The sequence below is a fragment of the Pipistrellus hanaki genome (assembly GCF_964339955.1).
Source record: "Pipistrellus hanaki genome assembly, chromosome: 17".
NCBI classification, from domain to species: Eukaryota; Metazoa; Chordata; class Mammalia; order Chiroptera; family Vespertilionidae; genus Pipistrellus; species Pipistrellus hanaki.
The window spans coordinates 27,847,557-27,869,736 of record NC_140519.1 but is presented as its reverse complement, the minus strand read 5'-3'; the positions used below and the strand labels follow the sequence as shown (position 1 = coordinate 27,869,736).

At 38.0% G+C, this 22,180-nt stretch overlaps 1 protein-coding gene across 3 annotated transcripts in view; it reads left to right on the top strand.

Moving 5' to 3' along the window:
* The window catches only part of COL14A1 (collagen type XIV alpha 1 chain), a 174,031-nt gene that overhangs the window by 50,630 nt on the left and 101,221 nt on the right, over window positions 1–22,180 (top strand). For 2 of the 3 annotated variants that reach the window (XM_084864967.1, XM_084864969.1), the window contains exons 10-19: window positions 1,172–1,323; window positions 2,433–2,562; window positions 4,109–4,254; window positions 7,354–7,483; window positions 9,342–9,481; window positions 14,438–14,564; window positions 16,462–16,601; window positions 17,080–17,212; window positions 18,551–18,610; window positions 20,409–20,560. In XM_084864967.1, the coding sequence (XP_084721093.1) occupies window positions 1,172–1,323; window positions 2,433–2,562; window positions 4,109–4,254; window positions 7,354–7,483; window positions 9,342–9,481; window positions 14,438–14,564; window positions 16,462–16,601; window positions 17,080–17,212; window positions 18,551–18,610; window positions 20,409–20,560 (1,310 nt within the window). The remainder of the gene's footprint in view (window positions 1–1,171; window positions 1,324–2,432; window positions 2,563–4,108; window positions 4,255–7,353; window positions 7,484–9,341; window positions 9,482–14,437; window positions 14,565–16,461; window positions 16,602–17,079; window positions 17,213–18,550; window positions 18,611–20,408; window positions 20,561–22,180) is intronic. The other variant, XM_084864968.1, reaches the window with a different exon arrangement.

Below are 22,180 nucleotides of genomic sequence, written 5' to 3'. Positions count from 1 at the left end.
CTTTATTCATATCCTACATACCAATCCTCTTTTGGATATGTAGTTTGTTAATATTTTTTTCCTGATCTGTAGCTTGTCTTTTCATTTTTTTAAACAAGGTTTTTTTTTGCAGAGCAAAGCTTTTTAATTTTGTTGAGGAACTAGGCTGGGCAGTCAAGCAGTAGTTTCCTGAACAAACTTCTCTGGGCTTCTTAATGAGAGTACTTTAGAACCCTGATTTCCACCCTCCTCCCCCCCCAACACACACACACAAAAATCTCTACATGTGGATGCTGATAAAGCATATAATACATTTCCTGGTCATAGTTAGTGTTTGTAACTATGTTGTCCCCTCCCCCAGTGTAATGGTTATTGAAGTCCGTTGGGTAAATGCCCCTAGAGCAAGCATGTCAAACTTGCAGCCCGCAGGCTTCATGGCTCATTTATTTGGACTGTGTTAGCCTTTGAGTTTGACATACTTAACCTAGAGGATAAGAAATCCTAAAGATGAAGGACCCTGAACTTTACATCCCCCAAATATTTTATAGAATCATTTGCTTTAACATATATATAGCACAAAGTGCTTACACAGTGTCTAGCTTGTAGTGGACATTCAGTGTGTTGGTTGCTTTTTCTTCTTTTTATACTTTTAGATATTGGCCATTTGTTGAAGTCTTCAGTATAGCTATTGGACCTTCTGATGCCTAAAAACACAGACTCGTGTGTCAAGAAGCTTGAGTATCAAACTCAGCTCTGATACTTACTAATTGTGAGACTTAGGGGAGTTACTTAAGTGCATTGTGGCTTGGTTTTGTCACCTGTGAAATGGGAAGAATAATAGTAACTATTGAGAAGTAAATAAAATAATAAAGAACTTAGAAGACTACTTGTAGATATACACATGTTCAATGAGTGTGGTGTTTTTGTATTTTACTATTCTATAGCAATTTCTTTAAGCAAGTTCCTTAGAGTCAAGGACTATGTTTTATTTAAGTTTGTATCCGCAGAACCTGGTGTAGGGATTGGTACTTAATAGACTCTTAAATGTTTTGATGAACAAATGTTGGAGTGAATAACTGATTCTCTAGAGATTAAAATCTTAGGGGTGGCATGAAGTCAATAAGGGGGTTTCCCAGGTGAATAAGAAATAACTTTGGGGAAGAGGTTCATCTCTTGTATCTCTTTAATTTAGCCTTGGCCCTAGCCACCATTGGGCCGCCTACGGAGCTGATTACTTCTGAAGTCACCGCCAGAAGCTTTATAGTTAACTGGACTCATGCCCCAGGGAAGGTGGAAAAATACAGAGTCGTGTATTATCCTACCAGGGGTGGAAAACCAGACGAGGTAATGAGGAGATGATATTTTTCAACCATTATTTCATTTTCTCAAGTCTTCTACAGTAGAGAAGACAAGACAGAAATGTATCTATAAGGTTATTCTGTGATAAGCACTTAGAATTATTTCACTTAAATGCATTCCCACATGTCCATGTACTTTATTTGCATCTTTTCTTCTCACCTCCATCAACTAACTCTCAGAACTGGTCATGTATCCATTTCTAACACAACCTATTTTAGCTTTTTTTTTTTTCCCCCCTCTTCTTTTTAAAAATTAATGGGTTCTAAAACAAAGGAAATCAGTAGTTAGTTATCTGCCCAGAGCTTCCTTTTGCTATCCATGTGTTCTTCCTACTTTGGGAGTGGAGTGGTCTGAACTCCCTGTCTTAATGAAGTCTGTGCATTCCAAATTATGCGGTCACATATTCCTCCAGGGTTTGGAATTTCCTGGACGTTTATGGAGATTATTGCAATGGAGAAGTCATAAGAAAGCATCTGTGGCTGGCCTTCCTCATGAATTGGCCATCATGGGAGAATACTTATTGCCAGATGATTGGATTCTTCCCAGTTCCGACCTTTGATATAGCAATTCACAGGGAATATGTTAACATGTGATGAAATCTTTTTTTTTAAGTGCTAACCTTTTATTGTTCTAACCCCTGACTAACCTCGGCCTGTTGCACATTTTTTTTTCTGGATTATGGCAGGGGTTATAATTTTTTTAAGTGTTAGAGAAGTAGATCACGAAGGTTTAAATTATCTGGACAAAAAAAATCAGAATTATTCCAATGTTCTATCTTTTTTCATGACTAATCTCCAAAGCTCCATGGAAAAAAAGGTCACACGTTAACTGTTATGAAGCAGATGTGATTAGGATAAAAATGATACAATTTCCCCTTAGATAGGAGTTAATAAGGGAGTTTTGAACATGTTCCATAAAAGGTGCATCACTTCAAATAGGAATTCAAGAAGAATCAGCTGCACAGGGGAAAGAGGATGTGGCACACATAACACATTTAGTGAAATGTTCTTGCTAGAGGTATTTTTGTTTTTTTTTGTGTTACTTTTGCTCAAGGGACATTTCATGCTCTCATTTCTGATCTGTGCTTTAAACAGGTGGTGGTGGATGGCAGTGAATCTTCCACGGTGTTGAAAAACTTGATGTCTCTCACTGAATATCAGGTCTCAGTCTTTGCAGTGTATTCTCACACCGCTAGTGAAGGCCTGCGGGGAACCGAGACCACCCGTATGTATTGGATTCTACCTCACTTCTGACCTTGTATAGCATCGCTTAGGCAGCCCTTCCTAATTTGGAATTCTGCTCAGGTTGTATTGATGGACATCCTGAGTCAAGTTCCTAGAAAATAGTCATGCTTGCATGCTGTACTGGACCAAGCTATCATTACATTTTGCAGGGGCTACATGCTGGGAGAGATATGGTAACAGTCTGGTATGTGTAGGAGAGAGTAACCTTAGTGGTGAAGGGTGAAAAATACATTTATTTATCTAGTAAACAAACAGTTAGTGAATGCCTATTACAAACTAAGCACTGAGCCTGAATTTGTCAGCAGAAGTAGAGAAGGAGCTCGGTAGCTCTCCTGTCCAGTGGAATCACAAGGGCATTATGTTACATCTATTTTCACTTTTTATATCATTGAAATTAAAACAAGCTTCTGAATACTAGTAATTTCTTACCTGAGCATGATCATGATAATATACACTCTCTCTCTTGGGAAAAGATAATCTTAAAAAACACAGTTACCCACTCATTTACTTATTGCAAATGTGAATTGAGGTCCTATTACATGTTTGCCACTATGCACAGTTAGTCTAAAAATTCTACCTCTGATTGGATAATGATAACAATATAAACATCACCAATAACTATGTGTAGGCATTATGGTAATAACACTCCAGTCCAATACATTGTTGGGTTTATCCCTGACAATGATTTTTAAGTAGCTATTAATAGTTCCACTTGGCATAAGTATTTTAGCAACAATTCCTGACCTTAAGGAAGTTTTTGTCTAGTAAGGGAGGGAATGCAAACCAAGGACATGCGATCAAATTAGTGCAATAAGCTGCTATAGACACTCCAATCCAAGTGTAACAAGGAACTGCACGTGTAAACCAAATCCTGAACTTGACATTGTGACTGGAAAAGAAGGCAGGTCCAGAGTTTGGAAAGCCTCGGTTCATATATAAAAAAATATATATTTCATGGTTTTCATTGGCATTGTTAAAGCCAGGAACTTGTAATTTATCCTTAATCTCTTTCTCCTACCACCCAATTTTAGCCAGTCTTATTTATTGATTATTCCATTTTTCTCAAACCTATTGCTACTTAGTCATGCCTCATCATTGTCCCTGATTGAATTTGTCAATGAGTATTTATTCATTCGTGTATTTGTTCCTCCATCCACTCATTCTGTCATTTTATTGACAGAATGTCATTTTATTGACTCAACAACTATTTTTTAATGGCGGCTGCATGTCAGACACTGTTTGGTGATGGACATAGAACAGTGGTCAGAATAGTCTTCTTGCTCTTGACTGGCTGCCAAGGAAAGGGGCCCATCGCTGTAGCGGGATATAAAAAACCAGAAGATATGTCATTCTTGCTTTAAACATTCCCCATGTTTATCCTCCCAGAAGGCTATGTGAACAGATTGAAGGATGAAAATTATCTGAAAAATAAGCTACGTTTACTTAAGTAGCACTTGGATACTTTGAAATGAGCAAGCACACTGGTAACGTTTTTGAACATTACAAAAAGCAATCTTCTCTTGCAGTTGCTTTACCCATGGCTTCTGACCTTGAACTGTACGATGTGACTGAGAACAGTCTGCGGGCACGATGGAATGCAGTGGCTGGGGCATCGGGATACCTGATCCTCTATGCTCCTCTCACGGAGGGTCTGGCTGGGGATGAAAAAGAGGTAACTACCCGCTGCCACTACAGTTCTAGAATCTTTGACTTTCTTAAAACAGACATGCTATAAAAATTTAGAAAATTCACATTAAGCAAGAGGGGGAAAATCACTTGTAATCGAACCACCTAGAGGGAATAAGTTGTTCACATTTAGTTCAAGTTTTTTTGTGTTTTTTTTTACTTCATGTTGAACACAACAAATGGAAATGATTTTGTACTCTTCTGTTTTTTATTTAGGTTATTGTGACTATCATTCCATACAGTTAAATAATATTTTATGTCGTCATTTTAAACATATTTATACATTTCCATTGTTGTTTAATCTCATATTATTGGACAATTAGATAATTTTCTGTATAAATATGCTTTTATGACCATTTTTTAACATATAATTTTGTATGGCTGATTATTTCCTTAGCATAAAATGCTAGAAATGGAGTTTCTTTTTTCAAAGGGTATACCAGTCATTACACTAAGCATTACCAAATGACTCTAGTGAAATTGTACATATGTTACAGTTCTATATGCAGTTCACAAATGACTGTTTCCCCTATGTGTACTGACTTAGGAAATTTTTAAAAATTAATTTGCATGGTAGACAAATGTATCTCATCAATGTGGAGGGTTTTTGTTTTTTTTGCATTTATTCTATTTTAAATGATGAATCTTGGATTGAATAATTTCTTTTAGTCCTCATTTTTAATTTATAGGAAACATAATTACTATAATAGAGATGATGGAGGATTTAAGAGGAAGTATCTATGACACTTGGGAGTGTCCTGATAGGCAGGTGAACAAGAGAGGGCATTCAGAACTTGATTAGATAACATTATCTAACTGCCTCTTGTGACAGAAATTTTTAGAGCCAAAATAAGGTGAATCTGAGTGTCAAGAACAGAGCATTGGTGACATGTGCTCTTTTATTTGCAAAGATTAGACCGCTTTGGCCATTTGGATTTAATATTTATTTGAACTCCCTTTTGGCAGAAAGAAGACTTAAAAATGATGTTGGAAAGATGGTCAGTTTCACTAAGAAAGAGACAAAAAAGAAGGGGATACTAGTTCATACCCAATCGACTAGTAAACAATTTTTAAAGTCTGATCATATTACATGTTAGTGAGTATGTGAGGACACAGAATCACTTATGTAAATTGGTACAGTTGCCTTGGAGAATATTTGAAATATTTCATCAAGTTAAAGATATATACAATTTTTGATGTATTTATCATAGGGAAAAATCAATGGAGAAACTTGCTCAGAACAAAATGTTGCAAACACTGACATGTTCAGCAATAGAGGAATGGGAAATAACAGCATATTTATACAAAAGGATATCATAAAAGAATTAAATAATGTCAACTCTGCCCTTATGTATCAACATGGATAAGTCTTGAAACATAATATTGACAGAGAAAAAATTGTAAAAATATTAGGTTGCTATAGTTCCATTTATGTATGTTGTTATATATACATATATATATTATTATTTACAAATATATAGATATATGCATAGAAGTAAAAAAAAGAAAAAAGATCTATAAGCTAAATATACCTTAACATTAGGGTGAAGGTGGTGAGCAGAAAGAATGAGAGAGAACTTCTGTTTTATCTGAATATATTAATTATTTTAAGAATAACATGTGAAGTTAATATGACAAAATGTTGATATTTATTAAATTTGATTGGTGGCTACATCAGGGTATAATATTTCCTCTACATTTATGTTATCTATGTTGAGATCTCTCAAAATTAAAATGTTTAATCCTATCTAATAAAATAGTAATATGCAAATTGACCATCACTCCAACATACAAGATGGCTGCCCCCATGTGGACACAAGATGGCCACCACAAGATGGCAAGCAGGGAAAGTTAGTTGGGAGGGACCAGGCCAGCAAGGGAGGGCAGTTGGGGGTGATTGATCAAGACTGCAGGGGAGGGCAGTTAGATGTGACCAGGCCAGCAGAAGAGGGAAGTTGGGGACAACCAGACCAGCATGGAAGGCAATTGGGGAGAACACAGGCCTGCAGGTAGAGCAGTTGTGGGGGACCAGGCCTGCAGGGGAGGGCAATTAGGGGCAATTTGGCTAGCAGGGGAGCAGTTAGGCATCAATTAGGCTGGCAGAGGAGTGGTTAAGGGGTTATCAGGCTGGCAGGCAGAAGCAGTTAGGGGCAATCAGGAAGGCAGGCAGGCAGGCAGGCAAGCAGTTGGGATCCAGCAGTCCTGGATTGTGAGAGGGATATCCGACTGCCCATTTAGGCCGGGCCTAAACGGGCAGTCGAACATCCCTCGAAGGGGGTCCCAGATTGGAGAGGGTGCAGGCTGGGCTGAGGGACACACTCCCCCACCCCCATGCACGAATATCATGCACTGGGCCTGTAGTTTGACAAAAATAACCTAGGAAGTTGTGTGACTGGACACTGTCTATGGAGATATTTTTCTTCCTTCCAAACCAAAACTAAGACAATCCTGGTATGCAGTTGTACTCAGTTGTTTCATAATTAAGAATGGTGGCTAGCTTGATTCCAAGGGTCATAAAAATCACGAGAATCAAAAAGCAAGTTGCCAACGTGGGCATCAGGGGTTGGTCTCTCCTGAATCCTGGAAAAGACTTGCAATCCAGGTGGACAGGCCCCTTTGTTGAACTGGGCAACAAAACTGGGTTTGAAGCAAAGACTGGGCCTCTAGCCAGGCGACTGGTTAAAATTAGCCAAGTGCTGAAAGATGCCCACTTGGCGCTGCCTCCAGCATGCTGGCCTGCAGCTTACACTCTTTCTAGAGAACGTTTCTGATTCGGTTCCACCCCACACTCTTCTGGGGACCAAATACTCACACTGTTAGTCTCGCTGCAGTTGCCACTTGTCCAGATGTAAAGAGTTATCCTAAAACAGCATGCCCGGGTATGTTTAGTTTCATATGGTTCCATAGCATCTGTTCCTAATATAAAATGATGTGACAATGAACAAATTCTGACCGAAGCCTGTTTGATGAAGGGGTTGGGAGGAAACAGGCTTATTCTGTGAAGTCTTACTTTTATGCACTTCTACTCTGATCAGCGTGAATAATACACATTGGCCCACAATCTGATAACGTGTGTTCTTTTCAGATGAAAATTGGAGAGACCCACACCGATATTGAATTGAGCGGGCTGTTGCCCAATACAGAGTACACAGTCACAGTGTACGCTATGTTTGGAGAAGAGGCCAGCGATCCCGTTTCAGGACAAGAAACAACACGTGAGCAGTTCCGTCATTCAGATGAAATGCTGTAACAAAAGCCCAAATCAACATTGGGATTCTGAATTGGAAATACTGGTTTAGGTTGAAACCTCTTAAGAGCTAATTGTAACTTAAGAAAATGTTGTACTCGGGGATGTAAAGAACAGAATAGGGAAGATAGTCTATAATATTGTGATAACTGTGTATGGTGCCCGTTGGGTATTAGACTTATCAGGAGGATCACTTCTGAAATTATATAAATGTCCTACTAATATGCTGTACACCTGGAACAAATATAAAATAATATTTCATTTCAGCTGCAATTGAAACCAACTTTAAATTTAAAAAAAAAGAAAATGCATATTTTATTTAGGGGAAATAAACATATTTCTTCTAGTGTTATTATTATAAGTCATATGGATGCTAGAACTGAATTATAGCATCTTCTAGCCACCAACATCTTTGTAGATTTAAAGGCTAGATCAGAATAGAGGGGGAAGAACATAGCCTTTGGAATCAAAGCAGCCAAGATGGAAATTCCCAGCTCAAGTCATATTTTAACTGGGTGACAATGGGAAAGCAATGTAACATTTTGGAGTCTGTAAAAAGAGGAACAATAGCAGTACAGGTGAAAGCACTTAACACACATTTACTCAATATTTCTTTTACCCCCACTCTTATAAAAATTATCATTTTTATATAATCTTTGCAGTTCTCTTTATCTCAGACTATTATTAAAATAAGTTTTTAATAATTTGAGTAATAATTTTCTTGGCATGTCTAATTTTGGTTCAAAGTAGGGAGTTTTTAATCTTTTTAGAAAAGGTAAATATAAGAAAGGGCAGAGACTCTGGGTCTTGCCCATCCCTGAGCCTTGGGAAGAGGGGACTAGCACAGCTTCTACAGTGCTTTTGTCTTTGAGTTTCTATTTGGGAAACATAGGTAGACATTTAATGATAAGAAAAGGGGTTTTCTTCCACATTCTTTCTTTGTTAATCAAGACTGTGTTGTTCTTGCTCTTTGAAGAAACACAAATGTAATCATGACAGCAAATAATCAAAAACGCATCCCCAAAAAACAACTGGGAGAGCTCAACACAGAAGTAAAGAAATGGATTATGTCGTAGAGCATCTGATATATCAGTTGACTTAAGTGAACTTTCCCAAAGCTCATCTGTCTTTCACTTGGAATACTCAATTCTTTATATTAAAAAAAATGTGCATAACTTTTCCCACTATTAGTAGCTGAATTTTTTTTTTATAAAGGCCCTAAAAACTGATGTCCTGGCTATTTGTACCTGAGACTAGCATGCTTTTTATTAGTCTACTTTTTACTTAGTTTTAAATATTCTTATTGAATTTATTAAGGGGTTACATTGGTTAATTAAATTATATGGATTTCAAGTGTACAATTCTTTAATATATCATCTGTATATTGTATTGTGGAGATGGCAGATAGGCATCACCCTCATTTTACACATGGGAAATTATGGGATAGACAAGTAGAGTGAGTTTGCCAGAATCATATGATAGGTGAATGGGGTAGCTAAGACTCAATTTCAGGTGTCCCGGTTGATCTATTAGGTTGCTTCTTTACAAGGCTATAATAGTATTGACTGGAGAAGGAAGGCACAGAAAATTTACCTAAATCTTATTAATTTCTAAGCATGTATAACTTATTACTATTCATTTCATACAAGGAAATTTTTTGTTAGTTTTTTTTTGTTATAAATTATTATCTTGATGAGTGAAAATTTTCATTTATAGTTAGTTCAGAAGCTAAAGATGCTGGGGTTTTTGATTTTTTTTTTTTTTGGTCTTTTTTACAAGTATATTATTTAAATTTTTAATTATTTTCAATTCCATTTACTGCAAAGTGCCCTTAAGTCCACCAAGAAACCTGAGGATCTCCAATGTTGGCTCTAACAGTGCTCGGTTAGCCTGGGACCCGACTTCAAGAAAGGTCACTGGTTATCGAATTGTATATAACAATGCAGATGGCACTGAAATCAATGAGGTAAGCTGTGGAACACAAAGTCTGTTTTTCTACTGGTTGTGTATTAAATTTTTTATGGCTGTGGAACCCACTATCCCCTAAGGTAATAGCATAAAACAATACTAATTATTTTCTTTCCCAGTTTCTGTGGGTCAGGAATGGGGCTTGGATCTGTAGTTCTGGCTTGGGGGTCACTCATGAGACAGTGGCTGAAGCTAGTGTCATCACAGTGGCTTCCTAACTCCTATATCTGCTGCCTGGTGTGGAAGACTGGATCAGCTGGGAGCTGGAGCAGCTATCTATGTTTCTAAGTAGACTCTTCCCATGACCCCTGTCGTGTGTCAGCTTTAGAGGAGCTGGACTTTTTGTGTTGGCTTAGGAGTCCCCAGGCATGTGTTCAAAGAGACAGAGGCAGAGCAACAGTTATGTGGAAGCTGTGTCACCTTGAGTTTCCTTGCAACAGAAGTCAGAGGTAGGAGATATGACAATTCCCTGATGGATTCAAAATGGGGATTCAAAATGGGGAGGAACACAGGTACCACCTACAGCCGAGGCATGTGGGATGGGAGACATAAGTTGATGGGGACATCTTTGGAAAATACCATATTCCCCATAGGAGTGGGGTGGGGTAGTATGTATCTTCATAGAAATAGTAAACTAGAAATAATGTCAGTGCTACCCAGTTTATCTCTCCGCTTTTGTGTAAACTGGGATCTGCAAAACTCTGGTTCAATGAACTTAAATTGAAAACGGAATAACTCAAATTTTGATTTGGAAAATGCATTTACATAATAGAACTTATTAAAACCCATGAAGATATAGTGTCTTGTACTCAGGGATTTATACTCTCTAGATTAGAAACTCTATACTTGGCAATAGGTTTTAGAAGAATAGTTAGCACAGTTATTTTTATTAGTTTTCCTTGTCTTGCTCCAAAAAAGCTGAGACAAAGAGGGAAATATGTTGGATTACATCATTTCTGTTTTCTAACCAAATAAAGCAAGTAATTTCATATGCAGAGACAAACTTTTTCCTGTAATTAAATTCAATTAGTATTTTTCAGAATGCACCCTCATACAGGACATTGGGTAATGAATGGGCAATGATGACACATTTGCTAACAAGAAGGAAATATAGTTCAATATCTTTCATTCAATCTTTATAAATCCTAAGGGCAAATAATTCTGAAAAAGCTGGGATCATTTGGAATAGTTGCTTTGCTTTGCCTTCTGCAATAGCAAAAGGATTGAAATAAAAAACACTTAAATGTTGTTGATGATGATGATGATGATGAGCAGGAGACGGAGGAGGAGGAGAACAGCTAACACATGTTGAGCGCTTATCCTGAGCCCTGTTCCAAGAGCTTTACAGAGAGCACCTAGTGTGGCCCTTATGGAAAAATGCTGGCAACACATGCCTTGTCAAACCACGGACAGAAGCCTTCTCAGTAGCATGTGCTGTGAAAGGGTTTGGGGAAATATGCAAACAGGAGGGAGACCTAAAGTGCTGCCATTTGAGTTTTCTAAATGAAAGGTCACAGTTAGACTTTGAGAAGCAATTCCAGTTCCCAATACCAGTGACTCAATATTAAAGCCCAGAGTGGAGCTCAAGTCCCTCGTTCCTCATCAAGGACTCTTCTTCATCTGGCCCAGTGTTTGACTGAAGTGACGCTTTTAGCCAGACTGTTCGGAAATGTGTTCTAAAAAGTACTTGCATAAAAGTGAGATCCTGTTCACTTGTTATCATCTTCCCAAATTCTCCTACATCTTAAAAGTATTACCAACAAAACTGGTTTTAAAACTTAATCTAAAACACAAATATGATAATTAACAAAAATAAATGATACCTAAAAGTTTTTATTTGGTGGAAGAAAATTATAATGCATAAAATATAGTTTGTTAGTATCAAATTTATTAAATAAATATATATGTATATATATATATAATTTAAAACAACAGAAAGCAATATGTTAGAAGAATATGTCCTGAATGCATGTTTTAAATATAGTTTTGTCTTTTCTGTGAGTTTAAATAATGAATCCCTATTGTAAGTAGTGTTTATGAGCATATGGTTTAGAGTTGGAAACACTTGTATTTAAGTCCTATGAACTAGTTGATTTTCCCATGGGCAAGTTCCTTAACTTTCTGGAGTATCATTTTCCCCATCTTCAACTTAGGGATAATCATTAGCTGCCCTATTAGGTTGCGTAAGGATTAAGTGTATGAATGCATGTAAAGCTTGCAGACCAGAGTAAACACTTAATGCTAAGAATGACCTATTCTTTCAGGTCCAGGTTCAGAAAAAGTTACTATCATTTTCCTCCAGTTAACTCTTGCTGTGTAACTAATATCCTGGCTAAAATAACAACCCATGATTATGCAACTTGAGTAGAGTTCAGTAGGGACAGCTTGTCTCTGCTCCATACAGTGTCAGCTGGGATGGCTCCCGTACTCATCTGGGACCTTGACTGGGCCAGAGCTTCCAAGATGACTTCACTTCCATGTCTGGCATCTCAGCTGGGATGACTGAAAAGGCTGGGGGTTGGTTCCCATGTCCAACAGATTGGTCAGAGTTTCAAAAGGATGAAAATAGAAGCTCTTCTCTCCAGACTTGCCACTCTTTTTCCGAGCTATAATTGATTCTTTCAGAGATGCATATAATTACTAGATTGGCTCTTAGATTAGATGAGCCTTTTGTTATCTCTTTTGAAAAGGCTCTTTGTTGCCTCCATCTTAATTTTCATTTACTTATTCTATTCACTCAAAAAAAATACAACTCAACATCCAGTAGTGAAAAAGCTGAATGACATTTTGCCTTCAAGGAGCTTATACTCTATGCAGGAAGTAAACAATAAACAAGTATGTAAAGAAATAAAATAATTTCAAGCTGTGATTGGTGCTAAGATAGGAAACAAACAAGGACATTGTGAGAGAATAACCCTACCAAGATAGGTGCAAATAGAAACCCCCTCTGAGGAGGTGAAGTTAAAGCTCAGTCTTGACAGATGAGGAAGGCCTAATTTGAAAGACCTACAGAAATAGGGCCCCAGACAAAATGAATTGCATGTACAAAGGCCTTGAGGTGAGAAAAACCTTGACCTGATGGAAAGTCAGTGTTACTGGAGTCCAGAGGGTGATGGAAAGTATGACAGAGAAAAAAAAACCAAAAAACAGCAGCACTCCAGATTAGTAAAGGCCAAAGGTCATTGAAGGGTACCTGGTTTTGATTTGCAAGGCAATAGCCAAGGAAGGTTTTAAGTAGGAATGTGACACATTTTATGTTTTGGTAAAAGCCACAGTTGACTGCCATGAACAAATACAGAGAGCTATTTCACCTTCTCCTTAACCTCAGGTAACATCATGATTATTTATTGGTAGTATTGTAAATACCAGATCTTAGTGATATTGCTCCATATTGTCTCTTGAAAACATTTTAAGTCAGATATTTTTTGGCAGAGTCTGCTCTTAAGTAAATAGGTTCCTCCCTCCCTCCTCTCCTCCCTCCCTCTCTTCCCCCCTCCCTCCCTCCTTTTCTTTGCTCAAGATGAGGTCAGTTTAATAAGTGGAGGATCCAGAATACAAATTCATATCCAAAGAATCTAAAATCTTGCTCAGTTCATGAATTTAAACTATATATATATTCCTGGCTATAGTTTTACTATTTTTTATTTTTATTATTGTTTAAAGTATTACATATGTCTCCTTTTTCCCCCAATCAACTTTTCCCTGGTCACTCCCACTCCTTAGGATTAGCCCCCACTACCCCCGTGTTTGTGTCCTTTGGTTATGCTAATATGCATGCATACAAGTCCTTTGGTTATTCCTTACCCCCCCCCCCCCAAATAGATTAATTTCTTCAGTTCCCCAGAGTATCACTAGATCAAAGGTGCCTTACTGTAAGTATCTACCTTAAAGGGGTTTGTGAGCATCATTGAGACAATGTATGTAAAGTGCTTAGGTGGGAAGCTCCATTTACTTGGTCTCCTCTATATTCCCTGTATTAATATGTCCCTCAGCAGCCCAAGACCCAACCTCTCAAAGATAAAGCTGTGCCTATTCTTTATCTGAGTCTGAGGATGACTTTGCTCAGGTCTCTGTCTCCTAAATCCTGCCCTCATTGCCTCCTACTTTATTATTATTTTTTCTTCAAGGTCTGATCTTGTTTCTTTCCTTTCCCAATTCTTCTTTCTTTACACCCTTGGTCCTTATTCTCAGAACTTCATCCTTTTGTACCCTAAAGATATTGATAATATATTTCCTCCAAAATATGTTTCTCTGTGGAAGAGAAAGGAAAATTTCAATTGTTGACTATTATTTCTATCTATCTATCTATCTATCTATCTATCTATATATATATATATATATAAAAGGCTAACATGCAAAGTGTCCCCTATGGAGTTTGACAGGGAGACAGGGAGTTTGATTGCTTGCTATGATATGTGCTGACTACCAGGGAGTGGCACAGAACAAAAGAAGGCCCTGGCTAGTGACCTGATCACCAGTCAGGCCTTGGGACCCTACCTGTGCACAAATTTTGTGCACTTGGCCTGTAGTTTTTGGTATGCCCATTTCCGTATTCTGCCCCCATATGAATCTTTTATAGGAGTTACTGTGTATTACTTAGTTGGGGAGTCAGCAGAACCCAGACAATGAAGCTGAAAAACAGCTGTTCCTAGCAGACCAGTTTGGGAACATTCTATATATATAAGCATTGTGCACTTTACTTTCAATATTGTTGATGAATGTAAATAATATTGGTTGCAAAGATGTCCTGCAAATTAACTGATAGGTAATTTATTGAAGGGTGTAAGTTTAGAAATGTGTATATGTAAGCTGACTGGTTTTATAATTCAGTAATTTTTTTTTTTTTGCAGTATTGATAGCTCAGCCACGTGAACTAAAGACAGTAATAAAATGATTTCTGTTTCCAGCATTTGAGAGTGTCTGATTTAGCTATTATGCCTCCCCTCCTTTGCAGGTTGAAGTTGATCCTATTACTACATTCCCTCTGAAGGGCTTGACACCCCTCATGGAGTACACTGTTGCCATCTCCTCCATCTATGAGGAGGGGAAGTCTGAGCCTCTGACTGGGACTTTTACCACGGGTAAGTAAGCCTTATGATGGTTTGAAAAGTTTCCAACAGTAACTTTATATAAACCACAAAGTGGAGCAGCTTCTTCAATTATGATTTGAAAGATGGCATTTTCATTTGTGTTTACTTTATATTATTATTCCCAAACCAACATTCTAGGTGGCCAGAATGCATACTGGCTAATTTTCTATCAAAGCAAGGAAAGAGAGAGAAGACCATCAAAATTCCAAAGGTCTCATTTAAATGAAAGTATACATTGTTTCCTTTCTAACCTCACATTGTGTCTTTGATTCTATTAATGTAAACTCTTCACAACCTTTTTGCATTCTTATATGCATATATTACATTAAACTTCCAACATTGCTGATATCCAAAAGTTTTTAGACCACAAGATGACAGTTATATACTATTTAATCTAATACATCAATTATGAAAATACATTATAGCCAATAATGTATTTTCATGCAGCCTAAAATATTAATACAACAATATGGGATATTTTAAGTACTAAAAAAATAGGGAACGAATGGATTATTTTTGTTTCTTACATATACTCTATAGTCACTCAATAAATATAAAATATTTTTGGCTCCAGGTGGCCACAATTCTGTTGTTGACTTTCTGAACTTATTCAGATTGCACATGGGAACAAATGTGAGGAGGTGAGAAGGTCATTTGGAGAGAGATGAGAATTAAGCTGGCCTGAGAAATAATGGTCACCAAAGTAAGTCCAGCCATTTCACAAAATCTCCCTAGGGCGCTGCATTTGAGTTGGTCTTCCCTTGAAAATAGATTAAGAATTTGCATGGTGTCTTGTCAAAGAGTGTTTCACATCTCTGATTTCAAATAACAAAAATCAGTGATTGCCAATTCCTGGTCGGGGGAGGGCGGAGCATGTAGTTGAATGTTATATCTCAATTGTACATCTCAGAAGTGTGTAAGCAGTGAAATAGTGGGAGGTCTAATAGATTATATTTCACTTCCGATGGCAGCCACATGTAAAAGATTAAAAGGATGAAGGTTCTTCTCTAGGATTATCTTATTCCTAGAGAGTTTGTTAGGCATGAAAGTGAGGAAAGCCGTGGGGAATATAGTTGATGATATTGTGATGATGACTGTGTGGTGCCAGGTGGATGCTGGAAGTGTTGGGAGAGGAGGGGGGTGTGGTCGGGGAGAACACTTAAAGCATATGATTGTCAAACAACTGTGCTGTATACCTGAAGCCGATACAAAATACTGTTGAAAGTAGACTGTAATAAAACAACTTAGAAGAAGAAGAAGAAGAAGAAGAAGAAGAAGGAGGAGGAGGAGGAGGAGGAGGAGGAGGAGGAGGAGGAGGAGGAGGAGGAGAAAGTGCATCTCTAACTGGTTTGGCTCAGTGGATAGAGCATCGGCCTGTGGACTCAAGGGTCCCAGGTTCGAGTTTGGTTGAGAGCATGTACCTTGGCAGCTGATCGATGTTTCTAACTCTCCCTTCCTCTCTGTAAAAGAATCAATAAAATATATATATTTTTAAAAGTGCATAAAACTAAAAATGACATTTCTCAGATCTGTAGGGCATCACTTTGTTAATTTCCTCAAAGTACTGGGAAAATGAATAATGAGTGTGACACTTCTATTTTTTATGATTAATGAAAAGAGCCAAATAGAAAACCTACAAGTTTCTAGAAATTACTGGAAAACTCGTCAAGTCTGCTGTGTCGACAGCTCTTCCTGTGTTTTTCCCCGTGGGAAAATGGGGGGAGTGGTGGCAGGAAGGCCACAGGGGACTGAGGGGCGCTGCTTTCCAGGCTCCCCTTCCTGAAGCAAGGGGTCCCTCAGAGGAAGCCTTCTCCTCCTGCGGCCCCCACGAGTGACGGCTTTCTCACCTTCTCAGTTTCCTCACAAAATCTCTTTCCTTGGCTCACAGAGGAAGTTCCAGCCCAGCAATACCTGGAAATTGATGAGGTGACGACAGATAGCTTCAGAGTGACCTGGCACCCCCTCTCGGTGGAGGAAGGGCCGCACAAGCTGATGTGGATCCCAGTCTACGGAGGGAAGACTGAAGAAGTGAGTGGTGGGAAGCAGACTGAAAACTGATCCGGAGCATTCTGTCTGGAAGTGAATACCCAGCGCTGCATTTGAGTTGGTCTCCCCTTGAAAGTAGATTGAGGATCCCAGAAGTAATTAATATTTTGCATGGCATAGAGCTTTGTAAATGTCAAAGTCTATGATTGGAAGTGCATTTTTGCTAGCGCTTTAGTTTAATATTTTATCTTTTCAGATTCTTTCACTGTCCTAAGTGACATCTAATAAAACTTCAAAATTCTGCTTTTGAAAGATTCCTAGTTTATTTGTTGAGGGAGCCAAAAGGAAGAAAGTCCCTGGTTTGACCTTAAAGTTGAATTCCATGACCCTAGAGTTCTTTATGCTTGGTCGTTGCTTGCTTACACCTGGGGCAATATTTTTCCTTTTTATTATTATTTTTCTTAACTCTCTCTTCTGTTATTCAAATAAACCCACGTACTACACACTAAATGTTTTTCAGGTCGCTCTAAAAGAAGACCAAGACTCACATGTTATTAAAGGCCTGGATCCTGGCACTGAATATGAAGTTTCACTGTTGGCTGTACTGGATGATGGAAGCGAAAGTGAGGTGGTGACTGCTGTTGGGACCACACGTAAGTCTCGGTCTGGTCAAGATGGACATCACCAACTCCCACCATCAGACACCTTCTCACTCCACCAGGTTCCCCGCCCATCAGCCTTATCCTGAGCTACAGAGGCTTCCATTTCTTGTCCCTACCCCCACCCCTCCGAATTCTTCCTGTATCTTCACCTTTAGTGAAACCAATATGTAAAGCACCTTTGCATCTTAGACTATTTCCACCATAAAGCTGAGACCACATCTATCTTGTTCACTGTAATATCTCCAGCACTTAGCACAGTACTTGGCAAATTTTAACTGTGTAATAAATACTGGCTGCATGGATGGATGGATGGATGGATGGATGGATGAAATAATTTGTAAATGAACTAATGAGCAAACAAATAAACCTAGGGAAAACATGTCCATTAAGAGTTTATGGAATTTCCCAAGTTGATCTTGCTTCCAAGAATCATGTACAAAATTCACTCACTGATTCATTCATCCTTTCATTTTTTAAATATGAAGTATTAAACACATATTAAATTTTCTTTGATCGGGTTCCCTGGAATCAGATTCTGAAACAAAATTGCATCCAGAAGGTTTATTTCAGAATGTAGTTAGGAGATACATCTGTAAGGAAGTAAGACTGGCTGGATAGGGCACAGAAATAAGCTAAAACTGAGTCCTCAGCTAATTCTGTTAGGAATTCTAGACCTGGGATAACTCTTGTGAGTTGTTCCAAGTTCACTGAAAGGGCCAGGGCTTTTGTATCCCTTCATCCCCATCGTTGGAGGTAGGCCGTCTCCTAATGGAGTCTATGACCTCAGGCAAGGCAGTTCCCAGAACTCAGAGCCACCCCAGCCAGTATTTCAGAAGCTGGTGGATGAATATTTTGACCCTGGGAAGAGAATCTGGTTGGATCACCACACAGCTGCTCCACCCACCAGTTACCTAGGGTGGATTCAAGAAATAGAAGGTGTGCGGCCTTATTTGGCAACCCTTTTACAACTTGATCGATAGCACTGTTTAATTTCCTTGAATTACCATGGGAATTCTATGCCTCATTATGAAGTAACTGGGAGGTTTCACAACTGTATATGTGTAAGTCAAATATTTATACGAAGGCTGGCATCTGTGATTGGCTGCAACTTCGTTGGGTTTCAGTTTCCTTATCTGTAGAATACTCGTAGGTACAATGTCTGCCTTACTTACAACTCACTTCTTCACTCTTACAACCACTGCCAAGATTGTTATGAGAAGCAAACGAGATAATATAGGTGAATGTTTCTTTGAATACTATAAAATGCTATACACAAATGTAGAGAGTTATTACTATTACAAAATTTTAAAGAAATACCTATTCTTTTAGTTGACAATGCTTGGACTGAACCAGCTACGACCATAGTACCTACGAAACCTGTGACATCAGGTAAGAACAAATCAAAGTCTATCTAATCAAAAGAAAAGTTTGATTTAAACTGAAGTTATGTTATCCCTATTTTATTTATTTTATAATTGTAATTAGGAACAAGGCCTTCAGTTCAAATGTCATACCTCTCAGCCTCTTCTTACTCTTTTTTTAGTGAATTTCTTTTAAAAATATATACTTTTATTGATTTCTGAGAGGAAGGGAGAAGAAGAGAGAGAGAGAAACATCAATGATGAGAAAGAATCATTGATTGGTTGCCTCCTACACAGCCCCTACTGTGCATGTGCCCTTGACCTGAATCATACCCAGGAGTCTTCAGTCCACAGGCACTTCTATCCACAGAGCCAAATCAGTTAGGGCTCTTCTTACTCTTAAATACCAATAAGTCCTGTAATCTCCGCTCACTCTTACATCTCTACCTTTTCCATCTTTGTTTTGGATTTCCATGTAATCTTTCAGAGGATGTTATCATAGCAAGCCCTGGAGTCTCTGGTCTCCTCCTAATCTCAGTGACTTCTCCTATTGCTCTCTGTTGACAATTATTTATATCATGGTTTCCTTGTTTTTTTTGTGGATAACTAAGATCTGGCTGGTTTATTGGTCTTCCTATAGCAGCTGTTTTCTATCCCATCTTAACTTCTCCCTCGATTATAATTCATCTTCCAACTGTCAGAGTCAACTAGGTAAAACACAAGTTTAATGATATCATTTATTTCCCTACTTAAAGCCATTCTGTGGGTTTCTGGGTTTTCCATTATTTACCCACTCACTCACTCACTGATTCATTCATTCTTTAGTTAATCTTTATTGATCCTTTCTTCATTCTCCCAAATCTCTCTATCATAACATCCATGATCCAGATTGTGTTCTGTGTCTCCTCCTGGTTTCCCCCTGTCACCTAGTCCTAAAGGTGAGATGTTGCTGCCTCCTGTTCTCTCTGCCCGGTACCTTGCGCCCCACCCCCCCACCCTCCTCTCCCTAGTTTTGCCTGGTAAATGTCACTCTCCTGCCTCCTCTATGAGACTTCCATTATTTTTGTCAAGTGTTAGTCATTGTCTATCTCAACAGCCTAACAGTTTGACAAAAGGAAAAAGGTTAGTGCATGTTGATTGAATAAAAAAAAAGAAATGAATGAAGAAAAAAAAGTTACTAGAGATGGACAGCATAAAAGGAAGTCAGCACAAAAAGGAGAAGAAAAAATGAGACATATAAGGGAGCTGGCACCTTGGGAGATAAGGAATGTGTCAGAGAATTGAGGAGAAGGAGTTGGGACAGATATCATAGAAAGGACCGTCTCTGTGTGGCTGAATGGGGAGAGGCAGCCATGGTGAAAGATTTGCACTTATGAGACACGTTTTAAAGCAGAAATGGGGAACAAGGAAATGGGGTGTGTGTTGGATGCTGGATCGCTCTCTGAGAATGACTACATCTGGTCCATCGTATTTGCTTCTCCAACAGACCACTAGTGTGAGGTTTCATGGAAACCCAGTGGGCTCTCCTTTGGGTTTCCTAGTTCCAGGCTTCTCTACAGTTACTTTTACTAGTATATACACAGAACTGATAATTTTGAGGAGTCCATGGTCTCACCTTGTCAGCATCTCTTAAACCCATTTTTATTTGCTAGCATTAGGTATCATGGCTCCCCATTAGCCACTAAAGCTAAGTTGTTCTTCGTGTGGGTCTATGTTAGAGCAGTACATGGAATGATACTTGTTGCCATGTCCACAAATGGCCTCTGAGCTCATTTGGGGATACGATGGGTTAAAAAGTCGTTTAATCCTTGGTTGTGTTTATACAGTTTTCCGGACAGGAATCAGAAACCTGGCTATTGATGATGAAACCACTTCTAGCCTGCGGGTAACATGGGACATTTCAGACAGCAGTGTGCAGCAGTTCAGGGTGACCTACCTCACTGCTCAAGGGGACCCTGCTGAAGAAGTGGTAGGAACGGTCTGTATAAATACAGCTGACCAGAATCTGACGTTTCTTGATTAACAGAGCTAACCAGGCTATCTCCAGAGATCGATGCAAGCACTCTCTATGCTACTTTCTCCTGACTCCACCATCTCCAGAAACTAATGTTTTCATTTAATTCAAACTTAAATCCTGATTTCTTGAGGACCTTTTCATCTCCAAAACTTGCTCCACATGCAACCTGCTTCAAATTGATAAAGGCTCTGAACCTTGCTTCTCCTGTTGCTTCTTCTGCTTTGATAACTTCTTAGAACACCAAAGCGAAGTTGGTTCATAAATAGTTCATTAGACACTTGTCCCTGTGTATATACATTGTTAACATATACACTTTACACACATATATTTTTTGATGTTGGAAATTTGATACATGAAAGGACTTATTTATGTAGTTGAAGAATACCTAATTAAATGCCATCCATTAACAAATAGTTAAAATTTTTCATTTTCATCAACCAATTTTTGAGCAGATTTATAGTCATTTTTAATCTGTTCTTAATCATAGGCATCTCCCTTAGGGGATTTAGATTTTTTATGTGTTACATTTTCTTTAAGTTGTGAAATAGATATATATATTTTTTCTTTTGGAAATCTGGGTACATTCTTCATTATGGCATTCCAATGTTTTCTTAATTCATACTGTATTATTATTTTTGTCTAGAACCTGAAAATTGTTTCCTAGGTATACTTCTTATCAGACCAGAGAACTCTAGTTTGCATCCAAAAGAGTTTTCCTTTTTTTTTCTTTTTTTTTCTCCTATCATGGAACATGCTTTACTAGTATTTAGCCTCATTACTTGTATTTCTTGTCAGTGCATTGTGTTTGAGACATTCTAGGAAAGAAGTCTCAAAGTTCATTATTGCTCAAGAATAACATCATTATCCTTTCTCACTCTTCCTTACTTATAAAGCCTTTGATGAAAAATTATTTTATTCATGTGCTTTTCTAAAAATATATTCTGAGCCCAAAATTCTATTAGGAAAGTACTGTACTTTATTTCAGGCTCATAAAGGAATCATTACAGAACACAATGATAACCCTAGAATAGCCACATCTACTGTGAATAGTCAGAAGGTCCAGGAAACTGGTCTGGGAGCACTTTTGGAAAATTAATGAACACTTAAACCAAACAAGTTGAATTATAATCCATGATTGGTAATTTAAAAAAACAAAACTGTGCTTAGCAATGGTAACTAAAGCTATAATTTGGATATATTATTCCCCCTTGTTATTGTCCTTGTGTTTTAATTTAGTTTCTAAAAATGAGACCCATAAAAAATTACCAGAATGAGAGTTTTGGTTTATTTTTTCTTTGTTATTTTTGTTTCTATTCTTTCCAAGAAACACATTAAGCTTCTTGTTAAATCATTCTTGCTAATTTAGAAAGAGTAGAAAGAGTAACAATTTAATCTCATGCATGCACTTATAAGCTATGCAAGGTAAAATAATGATAATATTTTCTTTGGATTGTCCCTAGATAACTTTCCCTTTGTTATTTTTTTTCATCCCACACTGTTTATTTAGAAATACTTCGACAACCTAAATAAAGGGAAAAAATAGATCAAAAGTCTTAAAGCACATGTGCCCCAGTTAAACAA